A 16,117-nucleotide genomic window follows, 5' to 3' on the forward strand; every position below is an offset into this window, starting at 1 on the left:
GGACATAATGTCTGTAATATGAGGGAACAGGGACATAAAGCCGGTAATATGAAGGAACAGGGACATAATGCCTGTAAGATGAGGGAATAGGGACATATTACCGGCATTATGTCCCTGTACCCTCCTACAGTGGACATAATGGCAGTAATATGAAGGAACAGGGAAATAATGCCGGTAAGATGAGGGGACAGGGACATAATGCCTGTAATATGAAGAAACAGGGACATAATGCCGGTAATATGAAGAAACAGGGACGTAATGCCGATAATATTAAGAAACAGGGACCTTATGGCGGTAATATGAAGGAACAGGGACGTAATGCCGTTAATATGAAGGAACAGGGACGTAATGCCGGTAATATGAAGGAATAGGGACGTAATTCCGGTAATATGGAGGAACAGGGACGTAATGCCGTAAGATGAAGGAACAGGGACATAATGCCGATAAGATGAGGGAACAGGGACAAAATGCCGGTAAGATGAGGGAACAGGGACATAATTCCGTTAATATGAAGGAACAGGGACGTAATGCCGATAATATTAAGAAACAGGGACCTTATGCCGGTAATATGAAGGAACAGGGAAATAATGCCGGTAAGATGAGGGGACAGGGACATAATGCCTGTAATATGAAGAAACAGGGACATAATGCCGGTAATATGAAGAAACAGGGACGTAATGCCGATAATATTAAGAAACAGGGACCTTATGCCGGTAATATGAAGGAACAGGGACGTAATGCCGTTAATATGAAGGAACAGGGACGTAATGCCGGTAATATGAAGGAATAGGGACGTAATTCCGGTAATATGGAGGAACAGGGACGTAATGCCGGTAAGATGAAGGAACAGGGACATAATGCCGGTAAGATGAGGGAACAGGGACAAAATGCCGGTAAGATGAGGGAACAGGGACATAATTCCGTTAATATGAAGGAACAGGGACGTAATGCCGGTAATATGAAGGAACAGTGACGTAATGCCGGTAAGATGACGGATCAGGCACATAATGCCGGTTCAGATGAGGGAACAGGGGCATAATGCCGGTTATATGAAGGATTAGGGACGTAATTTCGGTAATTTGAAGAAACAGGGACGTAATACAGGTAATATGAAGAAACAGGGACGTAATGCCGATAATATGAAGGAGCAGGGACGTAATGCCGGTAATATGAAGGAACAGGGACATAATGCCGGTAATATGAAAGTACAAGTAGAAGCGGGAAAAGTGCGGCCGGTATTGTAAAATGAGCTTGCAATTCAAAATCTGAGTTAAGCCACTCAACGGGAGGGGGAGGGATTTGTAATGTAAATTAGCTGAGAGAAACGCCCCGGAAGTGACATGAATAACAGTTCTCTCTCTGGTCCACCCAAGGTCTATATAAAGACGCGCCCCGCCGTTCTCGGTACAATATTTTTCTTCAGCTCCAACTTACAGGATGTCTGGTCGTGGTAAAGGAGGAAAAGGACTCGGAAAGGGCGGTGCTAAGCGGCATAGGAAGGTGCTCCGTGATAACATCCAGGGCATCACCAAGCCTGCCGTCTAGCTCGCAGGGGAGGCGTCAAACGCATCTCCGGTCTCATCTATGAAGAGACTCGCGGCGTCCTGAAGGTTTTCCTGGAGAACGTCATCCGTGACGCCGTCACCTACACCGAGCACGCTAAGAGGAAGACCGCCACCGCTATGGACGTGGTGTACGCGCTCAAACGCCAGGGCCGCACACTCTACGGCTTCGGAGGTTAATTCCGCTCCTGCTCAGCTCCATCTTACACAACACAAAGGCTCTTCTCAGAGCCGCCACATCCTCTATAGATCAGCTATGATGTCTGCTGGTGACCGCTCGTGTATCTGAGCAGTGACCTTCTACTTCTATATACACGGGGGTAGGGGCTTCAGTATCACGTCCGTCTTCCAGTGAGGAGCCGGATATGTGGACTGCAGTGTGTCCCCTAATAGCGTCCTAGAAGCAGCTGACTGAATTGGGTCTTAGACCAGGGAATGTTAATCTGAAGGGAAAGAGGATCACTCGCCAGCAAGTATAGCAGTAAGGTATTCAGGCAGGAAAACACATCCTCGTAGCGGCGCCGTCGGACGCCGTTTGTGCCGATGCCTGCACGTACAGGAGTGGCAGAAACTCACCGCTGAATATCCGCTCAGTTGCTCATAGCGCTCACGGCTATGTTCACACGGGGTCTTTTGCCGAGTTTTTTGACGCGGAAACCGCGTCGCAAAACTCGGCAGAAACGGCCCGAGAACGCCTCCCATTGATTTCAATGGGAGGCGTCGGCGTCTTTTTCCCGCGAGCAGTAAAACTGCCTCGCGGGAAAAAGAAGCGACATGCCCTATCTTCGGGCGCTTCCGCCTCCGACCTCCCATTGACTTCAATGGGAGGCAGGAGAAAGCGTGTTTTCTGCCCGCGGCGCTCAATGGCCGCGGGCGAAAAACGGCGCGATCATTGCTATTCACACGGAGTATTTTGGGGGAGGAATATCTGCCTCAAAATTCCGTTTGGAGCTTTGAGGCAGATATTCCTCCCCCAAAATACTCCGTGTGAACATAGCCTAAGCGCCCGAGCAGTGGATCAAACAGCGGACTTGCGGTGTTGCTGCCTCGGCGTCCAGCTTGCTGCTGGGCAACGTGCTTTCCGCAATCCTTGGAGAGAGGGCCAGTGTTTTCTTAGCTGCTGTCACTGCTACTAATGTCACCAGATTCTTATAACAAACAATAAATCTGTTACTGGGACCAACTTTGACACAAGTATCGGCTCGGCCCGTATCTCATTCTGCCGGACGGCTGGGATTAATAAGGCTGCTGGCAATAAATCTGTTAACCTCTAGTACTAATAATGAATCTGTCTGCTGTCCCGATATAGGACTCACTTTATTACAGTAACGCGTGCAGTTTCTTGCAGAGCAACATTTAGTGAGACGCATTCAATGAATGAAAAAGGAGAAAACTGATGCAGCTGATACGGCATTTTACAAGAGTAAAACCCAATGTTGGAGGGGCCGTGTTTTCCAAGCTGCTCTCATTGCTACAAATGTTACGAGATTTTCAAAACAAACTAGCAATTTGTAGCACCAAGTTCCACATAAGTATGGACTTGCATTGTCTTGTATGTCACTTTGCCAGACTGCTGGTATAATCGAGCTGCTGGCAATACAATGACAGGAAACAGAATGCACCTATTTCTACTTCGTACTAACACTGTGCGTTGTCTATACTTAGGACTCACCTCATCCCACTAACGCATGAAGTTGCTGCAGAGTAACATTTACTGAGACGCATTCAGAGAATGAAAAGGACAACTTGATGCAGCTCTATTCAGAAGTAACATCTAATATCAGAGCTCCAATAGTGCGGTACTTGAGGGAGACGAACATTACAGCCCAGTTTGTCCCCTTTATGCCCCCACTTTTGATATTTGATTTATGTACCTTTCCCTTTTATTCCCCTTCATCTACGATAAGTCACAATGCTGAATGGGCTTTGTTCATTAAATGGGGTGTTCTCTACTTAGGGACCGTTCTCCCCTTCCCTGTTAGGTAGAATATACCTCTAAGCTCGTTGTTTTATTGATCGATATTTTTTCTTAATTCGAGAGATCCTTTGATCCGTGCGCTTCTTGCCCTTCTCTTCCCCTCTCTTTTTCATTTGTTCACATTTAGTTGGTGGTGTACACCAGGGCAGAATTAGAAGCTAAGAGTCCTTGAGAGGAATGGTTTGTTACCCGAATAGCGTCTCCTGTGTATATAAAGCATTGCCGCAGACCCCTCGTAGGACTTTTGTAGTTTAGGAACTGCTCTTATCCGTACATGACGCGGGGATGGCATCTTCCTCTAAACACCTGGGATGATGGTGGTTATACTCCAGGAGGACCCAACTGTGACAAAGCTCTTGAGACTGGAAGATAGAATTTAAGATATTATGTAGTCGGAGGCGGGTTGCAGATCGTGAACATGAATCACTGCTGCTCTCGGTCTTCTTGGGCAGGAGAACGGCCTGGATGTTGGGCAGGACGCCTCCCTGAGCGATGGTCACACCACCCAGCAGCTTGTTGAGCTCCTCGTCATTGCGCACGGCCAGCTGCAGGTGACGGGGGATGATTCGGGTCTTCTTGTTGTCCCGGGCTGCATTTCCGGCCAGTTCCAGGATCTCAGCGGTCAAATATTCAAGCACAGCGGCCATGTAAACCGGAGCGCCGGCGCCCACCCTCTGAGCGTAGTTGCCCTTGCGGAGAAGTCTGTGCACACGACCGACAGGAAACTGAAGTCCTGCCCGGGATGAGCGAGTCTTGGCTTTAGCCCGCACTTTGCCTCCCTGTTTACCACGTCCAGACATCGCTAAAGCAGGGAAATGTCCTATTCGTATCTTAACAATCACCCCCTTTCTGCTGCCTTTTATAAGCTACTGCACCGCTCACCAGCTCCTGGGATTGGAGAGATTTAAAGCCACCAACAGAGAACAGACTCGTGGAAACCACCAATTAGCTGCACTGGGAGTGGCTTATCACGATTCCATATGTCACATGACTTGCTCTTCCAGTAGAACAGCGGTCAGGCAGCGTTGCTCATTTGCATAGCCCGTGTATAAATACAGCAGCGGTGGGACGGTAAAGCATTCCATTATTTCAGTTGTGAGCAGATCGCAGTGTGTTATCATGCCTGAGCCCGCCAAGTCTGCCCCGGCGCCCAAGAAGGGCTCCAAGAAAGCCGTGACCAAGACACAGAAGAAGGACGGCAAGAAGCGGAGAAAGAGCAGGAAGGAGAGCTACGCCATTTACGTGTACAAGGTGCTCAAGCAGGTCCACCCTGACACCGGCATCTCGTCCAAGGCTATGGGCATCATGAACTCCTTCGTCAATGACATCTTCGAGCGCATCGCAGGGGAAGCCTCCCGCCTGGCTCACTACAATAAGCGCTCCACCATCACCTCCCGGGAGATCCAGACTGCCGTGCGCCTGCTGCTGCCTGGAGAGCTGGCCAAGCACGCCGTGTCCGAGGGCACCAAAGCCGTCACCAAGTACACCAGCGCCAAGTAATGTGCCCCGTCCCTGCAGTAAGAACACAAAGGCTCTTCTAAGAGCCACCCACCTTGTCTACAACAGAGCTGTGCCTGCTATTGTCTGGCCTCCCGCTAGTCCCCCTGTTCTATGTGCGGCCGCTCTCGTGTCGGTGCAGATGCTGCTTCATACATTATGTGGCTGCCGGACAGGGAGGGACATTGCCGCGTGTGAGGAAGCCGGGACACGGATCCTGCGGGCAGATGACCCGTCATAATATCACACTGTCCAGAAGAAACGGAGCATTGTACATTAGGAGACGGAAGGAAGCATGGGACATCTGTAAATAACAATGATGAGGGTAGTAGTCCGATTTATAACATAGATGCCAGGGAAACTGCTTGTCGACGATAGAGAACAAGCAATCACACTGGCGAGGACTGGATAAAGGGTGGTTATTGTAATACAGGCGGAGCAGACTCTGGTGTCTCCTCTGTGCCGGGTATTGTAATACAAGTGGAGCAGACTCTGGTGTCTCGTCTGTGCCGGGTATTGTAATACAAGTGGAGCAGACTCTGGTGTCTCCTCTATGCCGGGTATTGTAATACAGACTTTGCTGTTACAATAATCTTGCACAAAACAACAAAGTCTGCTCCACCCGTGTTACAATACCCGTTTGTTTTTTTGGTGCAAGGTTATTGTAGCCGCAAACTCTAGTGTGTTTAGTCGTTATTGTAATACAGGTGGAACAGCCTCTGTTTCTTGTCTGTGAGGGCTTCTTTTAATACAGGTGGAGCAGACTCTGGTGTATATGCCTGGTTATTGGAGGAGCAGTCTCTGGTGACTTCTACACGCTGTAATAGAACAAAGACATAATGCGGTAATAGGAGGGAGCAGGGACATAATGACTGTAATATGAGGGAACGGACATATTACCGACATTATGTCCCTGTTCCCTCCTACATAGGACATAATGCCTGTAATATGAGGGAGCAGGGACATAATGACGGTAATATGAGGGAACAGGGACATAACAGGGTGGTGTGACCATCGCTCAGGGAGGCGTCCTGCCCAACATCCAGGCCGTTCTGTTGCCCAAGAAGACCGAGAGCAGCAAAAGCGCCAAGAGCAAGTGAGCGCCGCTTATCCACATTTAACCACAAAGGCTCTTTTAAGAGCCGCCCACATGGTCCTTAGAACAGAGCTCTCACCGCTGATCTCCGATATGTAAACGTTCTGCGCCAGATAAGTGGCTCTGCTTGTACAGAGATCTACCCATATGAATTCATATACCGCGGGGATAAACATTGAAGAGGAAGCCGTAGGGTGGGTGGGTGTAGAACTGCGTTACTCATGACCTACACATTCACTACTGCCTCGTGCAGATGGTGGCGCTGTCCTCATTGGTGCACTAACTATACTGTACAGGACACATTAATAGTACGACTACTCCAGTGATTCGTGTTCATGATCTACAACTCGCCCCCGACTACATAGTATCTTAAATTATATCTTCCAGTCTCACTGGATTCTTCGAATGCGTCTCAGTAAATGTTACTCTGCAGCAACTTCATGCGTTAGTGGGATGAGGTGAGTCCTAAGTATAGACAACGCACAGTGTTAGTACGAAGTAGAAATAGGTGCATTCTGTTTCCTGTCATTGTATTGCCAGCAGCTCGATTATACCAGCAGTCTGGCAAAGTGACATACAACACAATGCAAGTCCATACTTATGTGGAACTTGGTGCTACAAATTGCTAGTTTGTTTTGAAAATCTCGTAACATTTGTAGCAATGAGAGCAGCTTGGAAAACACGGCCCCTCCAACAGTTTTCTCCTTTTTCATTCATTGAATTCGTCTCACTAAATGTTGCTCTGCAAGAAGCTGCACGCGTTACTGTAATAAAGTGAGTCCTATATAGGGACAGCAGACAGATTCATTATTAGTATCAGAGGTTAACAGATTTATTGCCAGCAGCCTTATTAATCCCAGCCGTCCGGCAGAATGAGATACGGGCCGATACTTGTGTCAAAGTTGGTCCCAGTAACAGATTTATTGTTTGTTGTAAGAATCTCGTAACATTAGTAGCAGTGACAGCAGCTAAGAAAACACTGGCCCTCTCTCCAAGGATTGCGGAAAGCACGTTGCCCAGCAGCAAGCTGGACGCCGAAGAAGCAACACCGCAAGTCAGCTGTTTGATCCACTGCTCGTGCGCTTATACAGCGCTATGAGCAACTGAGCGGATATTCAGCGGTGAGTTTCTGCCACTCCTGTACGTGCAGGCATCGGCACAAACGGCGTCCGACGGCGCCGCTACGAGGATGTGTTTTCCTGCCTGAGTACCTTACTGCTATACTTGCTCGCGAGTGATCCTCTTTCCCTTCAGATTAACATTCCCTGGTCTAAGACCCAATTCAGTCAGCTGCTTCTAGGACGCTATTAGGGGACACACTGCAGTCCACATATCCGGCTCCTCACTGGAATACCGACGTGATACTGAAGCCCCTACCCCCGTGTATATAGAAGTAGAAGATCACTGCCTGTAATAAGAAGGAACAGGGACATAATGCCGGTAATAAGAAGGAACAGGTACAAAATGCCTGTAATATAAAGGAACAGGGACATAATGCCTGTAAGATGAAGGAACAGGGACATAATGCCTGTAAGGTGAGGGAACAGGGACATAATGCCTGTAATATGAAGGAACAGAGACGTAATGCCGGTAATTTGAAGGAACAGGGACGTAATGCCTGTAAGATGAAGGAACAGGGACATTATGCCGGTAAGATGAAGGGACACGGATATAATGCCTGCAATATGAAGGAACAAGGACATAATGCCTGTAAGATGAGGGAACAGGGACATAATGCCGGTAATATGAGGGAACAGGGACATTATGCCGTGTCCCTGTCTCCTGACCGCCTCTTGGCAATCGGCTGTCCCTGACTCATGTCCGTCTCTCTGCACTCGGCTATCCCTGGCTCCTGACGGTCTCTCTGCACTCGGCTGTCCCTGGCTCCTGACGGTCTCTCTGCACTTGGCTGTCCCAGGCTCCTGACCATCTCTCTATACTCGGCTGTCCCTGACTCCTGACCACCTCTCTATACTTGGCTGTCCCTGGCTCCTGACCGTCTCTCTGCAATCGGCTGCCCTGGCTTCTGACCGTCTCTCTGTTTCCGGCTGTCCCTCTCTGGTGACCGTCTCTCTGCACTCGGCTGTCCCTGGCTCCTGACGGTCTCTCTGCACTCGACTGTCCCTGGCTCCTGATCGTCTCTCTATACTCGGCTTTCCCTGACTCCTAACAGTCTCTCTATACTCGGCTGTCCCTGACTCCTGACCATCTCTCTATACTTGGCTGTCCCTGGCTCCTGACCGTCTCTCTGCACTCGGCTGTCCCGGACTCCTGATCGTCTCTCTATACTCGGCTTTCCCTGACTCCTGACCATCTCTCTATACTTGGCTGTCCCTGGCTCCTGACCGTCTCTCTGCACTCGGCTGTCCCTGTCTCCTGACCGTCTCTCTGATTCCGGCTGTCCCTGTCCTGTACTGTATGTGCTGGGACTTGGGATCTTCTAATACATGTGGAGCGTACTCTAATGTCTTGTCTGTTACAGTACACTAGAATCTGTTCCATCTGTAATACATCAATACGTATGTGCTGGGTTTTATTTATACAGGTGAAGTAGACTCTGGTGTCTATTCTGTGCGGGGTTATTGTATTACATGTGAATCAAACTATAGTTGCTTGTCTTTTCCGTATTATTATAAAACAGGTGGAGTAGACTATAGCTTCTTGTCTGTGCCGGGTTATTGCATTGCAGGTGAAGTAGACTATAGTTGCTAGTCTGTTCCGTGTTATTGTATTACAGGTGAAGCAGACTATAGCTTCTTGTCTGTGCCGGGATATTGTATTACAGGTGGAGCAGACTAGAGTTGCTAGTCTGTTCCGGGTTATTGTATTACAGATGGAGCAGACTATAGTTGCTAGTCTGTTCCGGGTTATTGTATTACAAACTTTGTTGTTTCTTTTTTTGGTGCACGGTTATTGTAGCCGCAAACTCTAGTGTGTTTAGTCGTTATTGTAATTGCCTCGTTATTGGAGGAGCAGTCTCTGGTTTCTTCTACACGCTGTAATAGAATAGGGACATAATGCGGTAATAGGAGGGAACAGGGACATAATGCGGTAATAAGTAGGAACAGGGACATAATGCCGGTAAGATGAAGGAACAGGGACGTAATGCCGGTAAAAGGAAGGAACACGGACATAATGCCGGTAAGATGAGTGAATAGGGACAAAATGCCGTTAAGATGAGGGAACAAGAACATAATGCCGGTAATATGAAGGAACAAGGACATGATGCCTGTAAGATGAGGGAACAGGGACATAATTCCTGTAATATGAGGGAACAGGGACATAATGCCGGTAATATGAGGGAACAGGGACATGATGCCTGTAAGATGAGGGAACAGGGACATAATGACTGTAATATGAAGGAACAGGGTCAACATGCCTGTAAAATGAGGGAACAGGGACAAAATGCCTGTAATATGAAGGAACAAAGAACATAATGCCGGTAATATGATGGAACAGGGATATAATGCCTGTAATATGAAGGAACAGGGACATAATGCCTGTAATATAAAGTAACAGGGACGTAATGCCTGTTATATGAAGGAAAAGGGAAGTAATGCCGATAATATGAAGGAACAGGGACATAATGCCGGTAAGTTGAGGGAACAGGGACATAATGCCGGTGATATGAAAGTACAAGGAGATAATGTCGGTAAGATGAAGGAACAGGGACATAATGCCGGTAAGATGAGGGAACAGGGACAAAATGGCGGTAATTTGAAGAAACAGGGACATAATACCGGTAATATGAAGGAACAGGGACGTAATGCCGATAATATGAAGGAATAGAGATATAATGCCGGTAAGATGAAGGAACAGGCACATAATGCCGGTAAGATGAAGGAACAGGGACATAATGCCTGTAATATGAAGGAACAAGGACATAATGCCGGTAAGATGAGGGAACAGGGACGTAATGCCGGTAATATGAAGAAACAGGGACGTAATGCCGGTAATATGAAGGAACAGGGACGTAATACCGATAATATGAAGGAATAGAGATATAATGTCGGTAAGATGAAGGAACAGGCACATAATGCCGGTTCAGATGAGGGAACAGGGACATAATGCCAGTAATAAGAAGGAACAGGGACATAATGCGAGTAAGATGAGGGAACAGGGACATATTGCCGGTAAGATGAGGGAACAGGGACAAAATGGCGGTAAGATGAGGGAACAGGGACGTAATGCCGGTAATATGAAGGAACAGGGACGTAATGCCGATAATATGAAGGAACAGGGACATAATGCCGGTAAGATGAAGGGACAGGCACATAATGCCGGTTCAGATGAAGGAACAGGGACATAATGCCTGGTAGATGAGGGAACAGGGACATAAAGCCTGTAATATGAAGGAAGAGGGAAATAATGGCTGTAATATGTAGGAACAGGGACATAATGGCTGTAATATGAAGGAACAGGGACATAAAGCCTGTAATATGAAGGAAGAGGGAAATAATGGCTGTAATATGTAGGAACAGGGACATAATGGCTGTAATATGAAGGAACAGGGACATAATGCTGGTAATATGAGGGAACAGGGACAAAATGCCGGTAAGATGAGGGAACAGGGACGTAATGCCGATAATATGAAGAAGCCGGGACGTAATGCCGGTAATATGGAGAAACCGGGACGTAATGCCGGTAATACGAAGGCACAGGGACGTAATGCCGATAATATGAAGGAACAGGGACATAATGCCGGTAGATGAAAGAACAGGCACATAATTCCGGTTCAGATGAGGGAACAGGGACATAATGCCGGTAAGATGAAGTAACAGGGACATAATGCCGGTAATATGATGGCACAGGAACATAATGCCTGTAATATGAAGGAACAAGGACATAATACCGGTAATATGAAAGAACAATGACATAATGCCGGTAATATGAAGGAACAGGGACAAAATGCCTGCAATATGAAGGAACAGGGACATAATGTTGGTAATATGAAGGAACAGGGACATAATGCCGGTAATTTGAAGAAATAGGGACGTAATTCCGGTAATATAAAGGAGCAGGGACGTAATGCCGGTAATTAGAGGGAACAGGGACATAATGTCTGTAATATGAGGGAACAGGGACATAAAGCCGGTAATATGAAGGAACAGGGACATGTCCCTGTTTCCTCATCTTACAGTTATTATATCCCTGTTCCTTCATATTACCGGCTTTATGTCCCTGTTCCCTCATATTACAGACGTTATATTACCGGCATTATGTCCCAGTACCCTCCTAGAGGGGATATAATGCCAGTAATATGAGGGAACAGGGACATTATGCCGGTAATATGAGGGAACAGGGACATAATGCCGTTATTATGAAGGAACAGGGACATCATGCCTGTAAGATGAGGGAACAGGGACATAATGCCTGTAATATGAAGGAACAGGGAAATAATGCCTGTAATATGTAGGAACAGGGACATAATGCCTGTAATATGAAGGAACAGGGACATAATGCCGGTAATATGATGGAACAGGGACATAATACCTGTAATATGAAGGAACAGGGACGTAATTCCTGTAATATGAAGGAACAGGGACGTAATGCCTGTTATATGAAGGATCAGGGAGGTAATGTCGATAATATGAAGGAACAGGGACATAATGCCGGTAATATGAAGGAATAGGGACGTAATGTCGGTAAGATGAAGGAACAGGGACATAATGCCGGTAAGATGAGGGAACAGGGACATAATGCCGGTAAGATGAGGGAACAGGGACGTAATGCCGATAATATGAAGGAGCCGGGACGTAATGCCGGTAATATGAAGAAACCGGGACGTAATGCCGGTCGAAGTAACAGGGACGTAATGCCGATAATATGAAGGAACAGGGACATAATGCCGGTAATATGAAGAAACCGGGACGTAATGCCGGTCGAAGTAACAGGGACGTAATGCCGATAATATGAAAGAACAGGCACATAATTTCGGTTCAAATGAGGGAACAGGGACATAATGCCTGTAATATGAAGGAACAAGGACATAATACCGGTAATATGAAAGAACAATGACATAATGCCTGTAATATGAAGGAACAGGGACATAATGTTGGTAATATGAGGGAACAGGGACATAAAGCCGGTAATATGAAGGAACAGGGACATGTCCCTGTTTCCTCATCTTACAGGCATTATATCCCTGTTCCTTCATATTACCGGCTTTATGTCCCTGTTCCTTCATATTACAGGCATTTTGTCCCTGTTGCTTCATATTACCGGCATTATGTCATTGTTCTTTCATATTACCGGCATTATGTCCATTTTCCCTCCCACATATGGCATAATGCCTGTAATATGAGGGAACAGGGGCATAAAGCCGGTAATATGAAGGAACAGGGACATGAAGCCCGTAACATGAAGGATCAGGGACATAATGCCTGTAATATGAGGGAACAGGGACATAAAGCCTGTAATATGAAGGAACAGGGACATGAAGCATGTAATATGAAGGATCAGGGACATAATGCCTGTAATATGAAGGAACAGGGATATAATGCCTGTAATATGAGGGAACAGGGGCATAATGCCTGGTAGATGAGGGAACAGTGACATAAAGCCGGTAATATGAAGGAACAGGGACATAAAGCCTGTAATATGAAGGAACAGGGACATAATGCTTGTAATATGAGGGAACAGGGGCATAATGCCTGGTAGATGAGGGAACAGGGACATAATGACTCGAAGATGAGGGAACAGGGACATAATGCCTCGAAGATGAGGGAACAGGGACATATTACCGGCATTGTGTCCCTGTACCCTCCTGCAGGGGACATAATGGCAGTAATATGAGGGGACAGGGACAATACTACGGTGTTTTGTCTTTTGCCGGCTTAATGTAGTACAAGAGGAACAAGCAGTGTCTGATCCCTCCTCTGTGCTAGGTTATAGTTATACAGGTGGAGAAGTCTCTAGTGTCCTGTCTGTGTCCGGGTAATGTGCTGCTGGAGGAGCAGGTTTTGGGGTCTGGCCTGTGTCAGGTTAGTTTAGTAAAGGAGGAGCAGACTTGTGCCTTTTATGTGCTGGGAAGTTGTAATACAGGTGGAGCAGACGCTGGTGTCCTGCCTCTGACGACTTATTGTAACATAGGTAGAGCAAACTCTGGTGTTTCCTCTGTGCTGGGTTATTGTAACACAGGTGGAGCAGTTTCTGGTGTCTCCTCTGTGCCAAGTTACAGTAAGACAGGCGGAAGACACTCCGACATCGCGTCTGTGCCGGGTTACCCTTCTGGGCTCTCTGCAGCTCCAGGTCGCCCCCGCATCGGACAATCAGCTTCCCGCACGTTAGACATTGTGGTAAAGAACCCTATGATAGTGACAAGTGCCGGGAATAGAGGGAACGAGCTCCCGCAAACACATTTATCTTGTCCGATCACAGCGATGTGCAGATCGGCAGGACTATGGCAGAGATCCCGGGGCCTCCTCCCGGCTCCTTCCCAGCATCTCTGCCAGTGAAGGCTAGAAATGAGTAGGGAGAATGTCAGGGAGGGGGAAGTCACGTAGAGAGCCCGCTGCCCCGGCCGCTTCTAGTCGGTAAAGGGCTCTTATCACGGGCAGGGAAGCACAAGGGGAGAGCGGAGCTTCACTCCTGTCAGATGAGGAAAGGAAGGACATGTGATCAGTGTCAGCCAATAGACACTCAGGAGAATCGCAGCCAATCACCGAGCAGCCGCTGTACATATAAGAGGCGCCCCCATCTCTGTTCTCAGAGTTTTTCCCTCGCAGAATAATTGTTTTAGTGGATTCCCGTGTTATACGATGGCAGAGACCGCACCAGCCGCCGCTGTCCCTCTCACCGAGCCGGCCGCCAAATCCAAGAAGCAGCCGAAAAAACCTGCAGCAGGGGGCGCCAAGAAAACCAAAAAACCCTCCGGTCCCAGCGTGTCCGAGCTCATCGTGAAAGCCGTGTCCGCCTCCAAAGAGCGCAGTGGGGTGTCTCTGGCCGCCCTGAAGAAGGCTCTGGCTGCTGGAGGATACGATGTAGACAAGAACAACAGCCGCCTGAAGATGGCGCTCAAGACTCTGGTGACCAAGGAAACCCTGCTCCAGGTGAAAGGCAGCGGCGCCTCCGGCTCCTTCAAGCTGAACAAGAAGCAGCTGGAGACTAAGGACAAAGCGGTCAAGAAGAAGCCGGCGGCTGCTGCCAAATCCCTGAAGAAGACTCCGGCCAAGAGCCTGACAAAGGCCAAGAGGCCTGCCGCTGCCAACAAGGTGGCGAAGAGCCCCAAGAAGCCAAAACGTGCCCCCAAGAAAATAACAAAGAGCCCAGCAAAGAAGGCGGCCAAGCCCAAAGCTGCCAAGAGTCCGGCTAAGAAAGCTGCCAAGAGTCCGGCTAAGAAAGCTGCCAAGAGTCCGGCTAAGAAAGCTGCCAAGAGTCCGGCTAAGAAGGCGTCTAAGTCCAGGAAGACCGTGACGAAGAAATAACCGAGAGCCGCCCGCTACTTGTCCCACAAAGGCTCTTTTCAGAGCCACCACCTTCTCCCCGGCAGAGCTGTATGATCACTGGCCGCTGTTTCCTCCGGTACAGACAGCAGCGCGATCCTGAGATAAAGGAGGCGCCATCATCGCGTGTGCACGGAGGAGCTTCATGTCCCTGTTACTCTTATGACAAGTGTCATTTCTGGTCATCTGCGCTGGACGCCATAGCTGCTGTATCCAGACCTCCACAGTGTCCGTCCCGTCACTATGGTGTAACATCCAGGCAGAGTTTATCAGGTCACAGTCCACCAGGTGTAATGTGTGAATAAGGACCGGGGCAGCAATAGACTTGTAGCTTACAGCACAGGATCCACGTGAAGGAGGCCGATGGTTTACACTCTCTCCGGTGTAAATAGAGCACAATGTCCCTCCTCATTACACGTGGTGGATGGTGACCCTTATATGCTGCCTCTGGATGCGGGGCACAGTGTCCTGTGTAAGGATGGGGTGGGGGATTGTCCCTTTGTGTGATCTATAAAACCACTGCAGCGGCGGATGATGGGGAAGTTGTCTCTTATATAACGCTGTGTACGTGATCTGCGGACATGGAAATACAGTGAGCTGTTACTGATGATAACTAATTCGCAGAGAGCTGGAGAAATGATCTTATTAACGCCCCCTGCTGTAAAAGCTGCGGGTGAACGTCATGTAAACCGGTGTCCGCCTCTTCGGAACGGTGATTGGTCGCAAATATCACATTTGCTTTGTCGGTCGCATATTTTTTTTATGAAGAAGCCAATAGAATGTAGGGGTGTGCCTTTCATGGACCAATGAGGACACGCTCAAGTGTATAAATACTCTGCTCTGTCCTCTCCTCGTATCAGTCTACAAGTGTGCACGTTGTTGTAGAGCTATGGCCAGAACAAAGCAGACTGCGCGTAAATCCACCGGCGGGAAAGCGCCCCGCAAGCAGCTGGCTACTAAAGCTGCACGGAAGAGCGCTCCCGCTACCGGCGGAGTGAAGAAGCCTCATCGTTACCGCCCGGGCACAGTCGCTCTCCGTGAAATCCGCCGCTACCAGAAGTCCACCGAGCTTCTTATCCGTAAGCTGCCCTTCCAGCGCCTGGTGCGAGAGATCGCTCAGGACTTCAAGACCGATCTGCGCTTCCAGAGCTCAGCAGTCATGGCTCTGCAGGAGGCCAGCGAGGCTTATCTAGTCGGGCTGTTTGAGGATACCAACCTGTGCGCCATCCACGCCAAGAGGGTCACCATCATGCCCAAAGACATTCAACTGGCCCGCAGGATCCGTGGGGAGAGGGCTTAGGTCTGAACCCGGCACCGACTACAACACAAAGGCTCTTTTCAGAGCCACCAAATCCTCCCTCAAACGAGCTGAATCCTTTTCCTCCGTTAATTCTACCGCGACTCTCCCGCTGGCTTCTCGGTGCTCTGCTATTAATATGTGGAGGTGCCATATTAACCCTTTCAGTGCTTAATTAGCGCCATTTACACTATAACCAGTCCCCGTCTCTAGCACTCACGTTATCCGGCCCTTTCAGCAGTC

At 48.5% G+C, this 16,117-nt stretch overlaps 4 protein-coding genes and 1 pseudogene across 4 annotated transcripts; 4 read left to right on the top strand and 1 right to left on the bottom strand.

The window, feature by feature from the left end:
• The first annotated feature begins 1,437 nt into the window (after nucleotides 1–1,437).
• On the top strand, nucleotides 1,438–1,742 carry LOC142728740 (histone H4-like; annotated as a pseudogene).
• Nucleotides 1,743–3,791: 2,049 nt separating this feature from the next.
• On the bottom strand, nucleotides 3,792–4,340 carry LOC142728732 (histone H2A type 1-like). Its single transcript, XM_075849117.1, has one exon. It carries the CDS (start codon nucleotides 4,338–4,340, stop codon nucleotides 3,792–3,794), a length of 549 nt encoding a protein of 182 aa, XP_075705232.1.
• Nucleotides 4,341–4,659: 319 nt separating this feature from the next.
• Nucleotides 4,660–5,040, top strand: LOC142728746 (histone H2B 1.1). The gene has a single exon (XM_075849127.1). It carries the CDS (start codon nucleotides 4,660–4,662, stop codon nucleotides 5,038–5,040), a length of 381 nt encoding a protein of 126 aa, XP_075705242.1.
• An 8,829-nt stretch (nucleotides 5,041–13,869) lies between these two features.
• On the top strand, nucleotides 13,870–14,579 carry LOC142728736 (histone H1A-like). Its single transcript, XM_075849120.1, has one exon. The coding sequence runs from the start codon at nucleotides 13,894–13,896 to the stop codon at nucleotides 14,557–14,559; it is 666 nt and encodes a 221-aa protein (XP_075705235.1). The 5' UTR covers nucleotides 13,870–13,893; the 3' UTR covers nucleotides 14,560–14,579.
• Nucleotides 14,580–15,457: 878 nt separating this feature from the next.
• On the top strand, nucleotides 15,458–15,877 carry LOC142728728 (histone H3). The gene has a single exon (XM_075849113.1). The coding sequence runs from the start codon at nucleotides 15,467–15,469 to the stop codon at nucleotides 15,875–15,877; it is 411 nt and encodes a 136-aa protein (XP_075705228.1). The 5' UTR covers nucleotides 15,458–15,466.
• The last annotated feature ends 240 nt before the right edge of the window (nucleotides 15,878–16,117 follow it).

The sequence above is a fragment of the Rhinoderma darwinii genome, unplaced genomic scaffold (assembly GCF_050947455.1).
Source record: "Rhinoderma darwinii isolate aRhiDar2 unplaced genomic scaffold, aRhiDar2.hap1 Scaffold_689, whole genome shotgun sequence".
Taxonomy (NCBI): domain Eukaryota; kingdom Metazoa; phylum Chordata; class Amphibia; order Anura; family Rhinodermatidae; genus Rhinoderma; species Rhinoderma darwinii.

Bases quoted from the DNA above. Each gene is read 5' to 3' on its own strand.
- LOC142728732 (XM_075849117.1), bottom strand. From the start codon at position 4,340: ATGTCTGGACGTGGTAAACAGGGAGGCAAAGTGCGGGCTAAAGCCAAG.
- LOC142728746 (XM_075849127.1), top strand. From the start codon at position 4,660: ATGCCTGAGCCCGCCAAGTCTGCCCCGGCGCCCAAGAAGGGCTCCAAG.
- LOC142728736 (XM_075849120.1), top strand. From the start codon at position 13,894: ATGGCAGAGACCGCACCAGCCGCCGCTGTCCCTCTCACCGAGCCGGCC.
- LOC142728728 (XM_075849113.1), top strand. From the start codon at position 15,467: ATGGCCAGAACAAAGCAGACTGCGCGTAAATCCACCGGCGGGAAAGCG.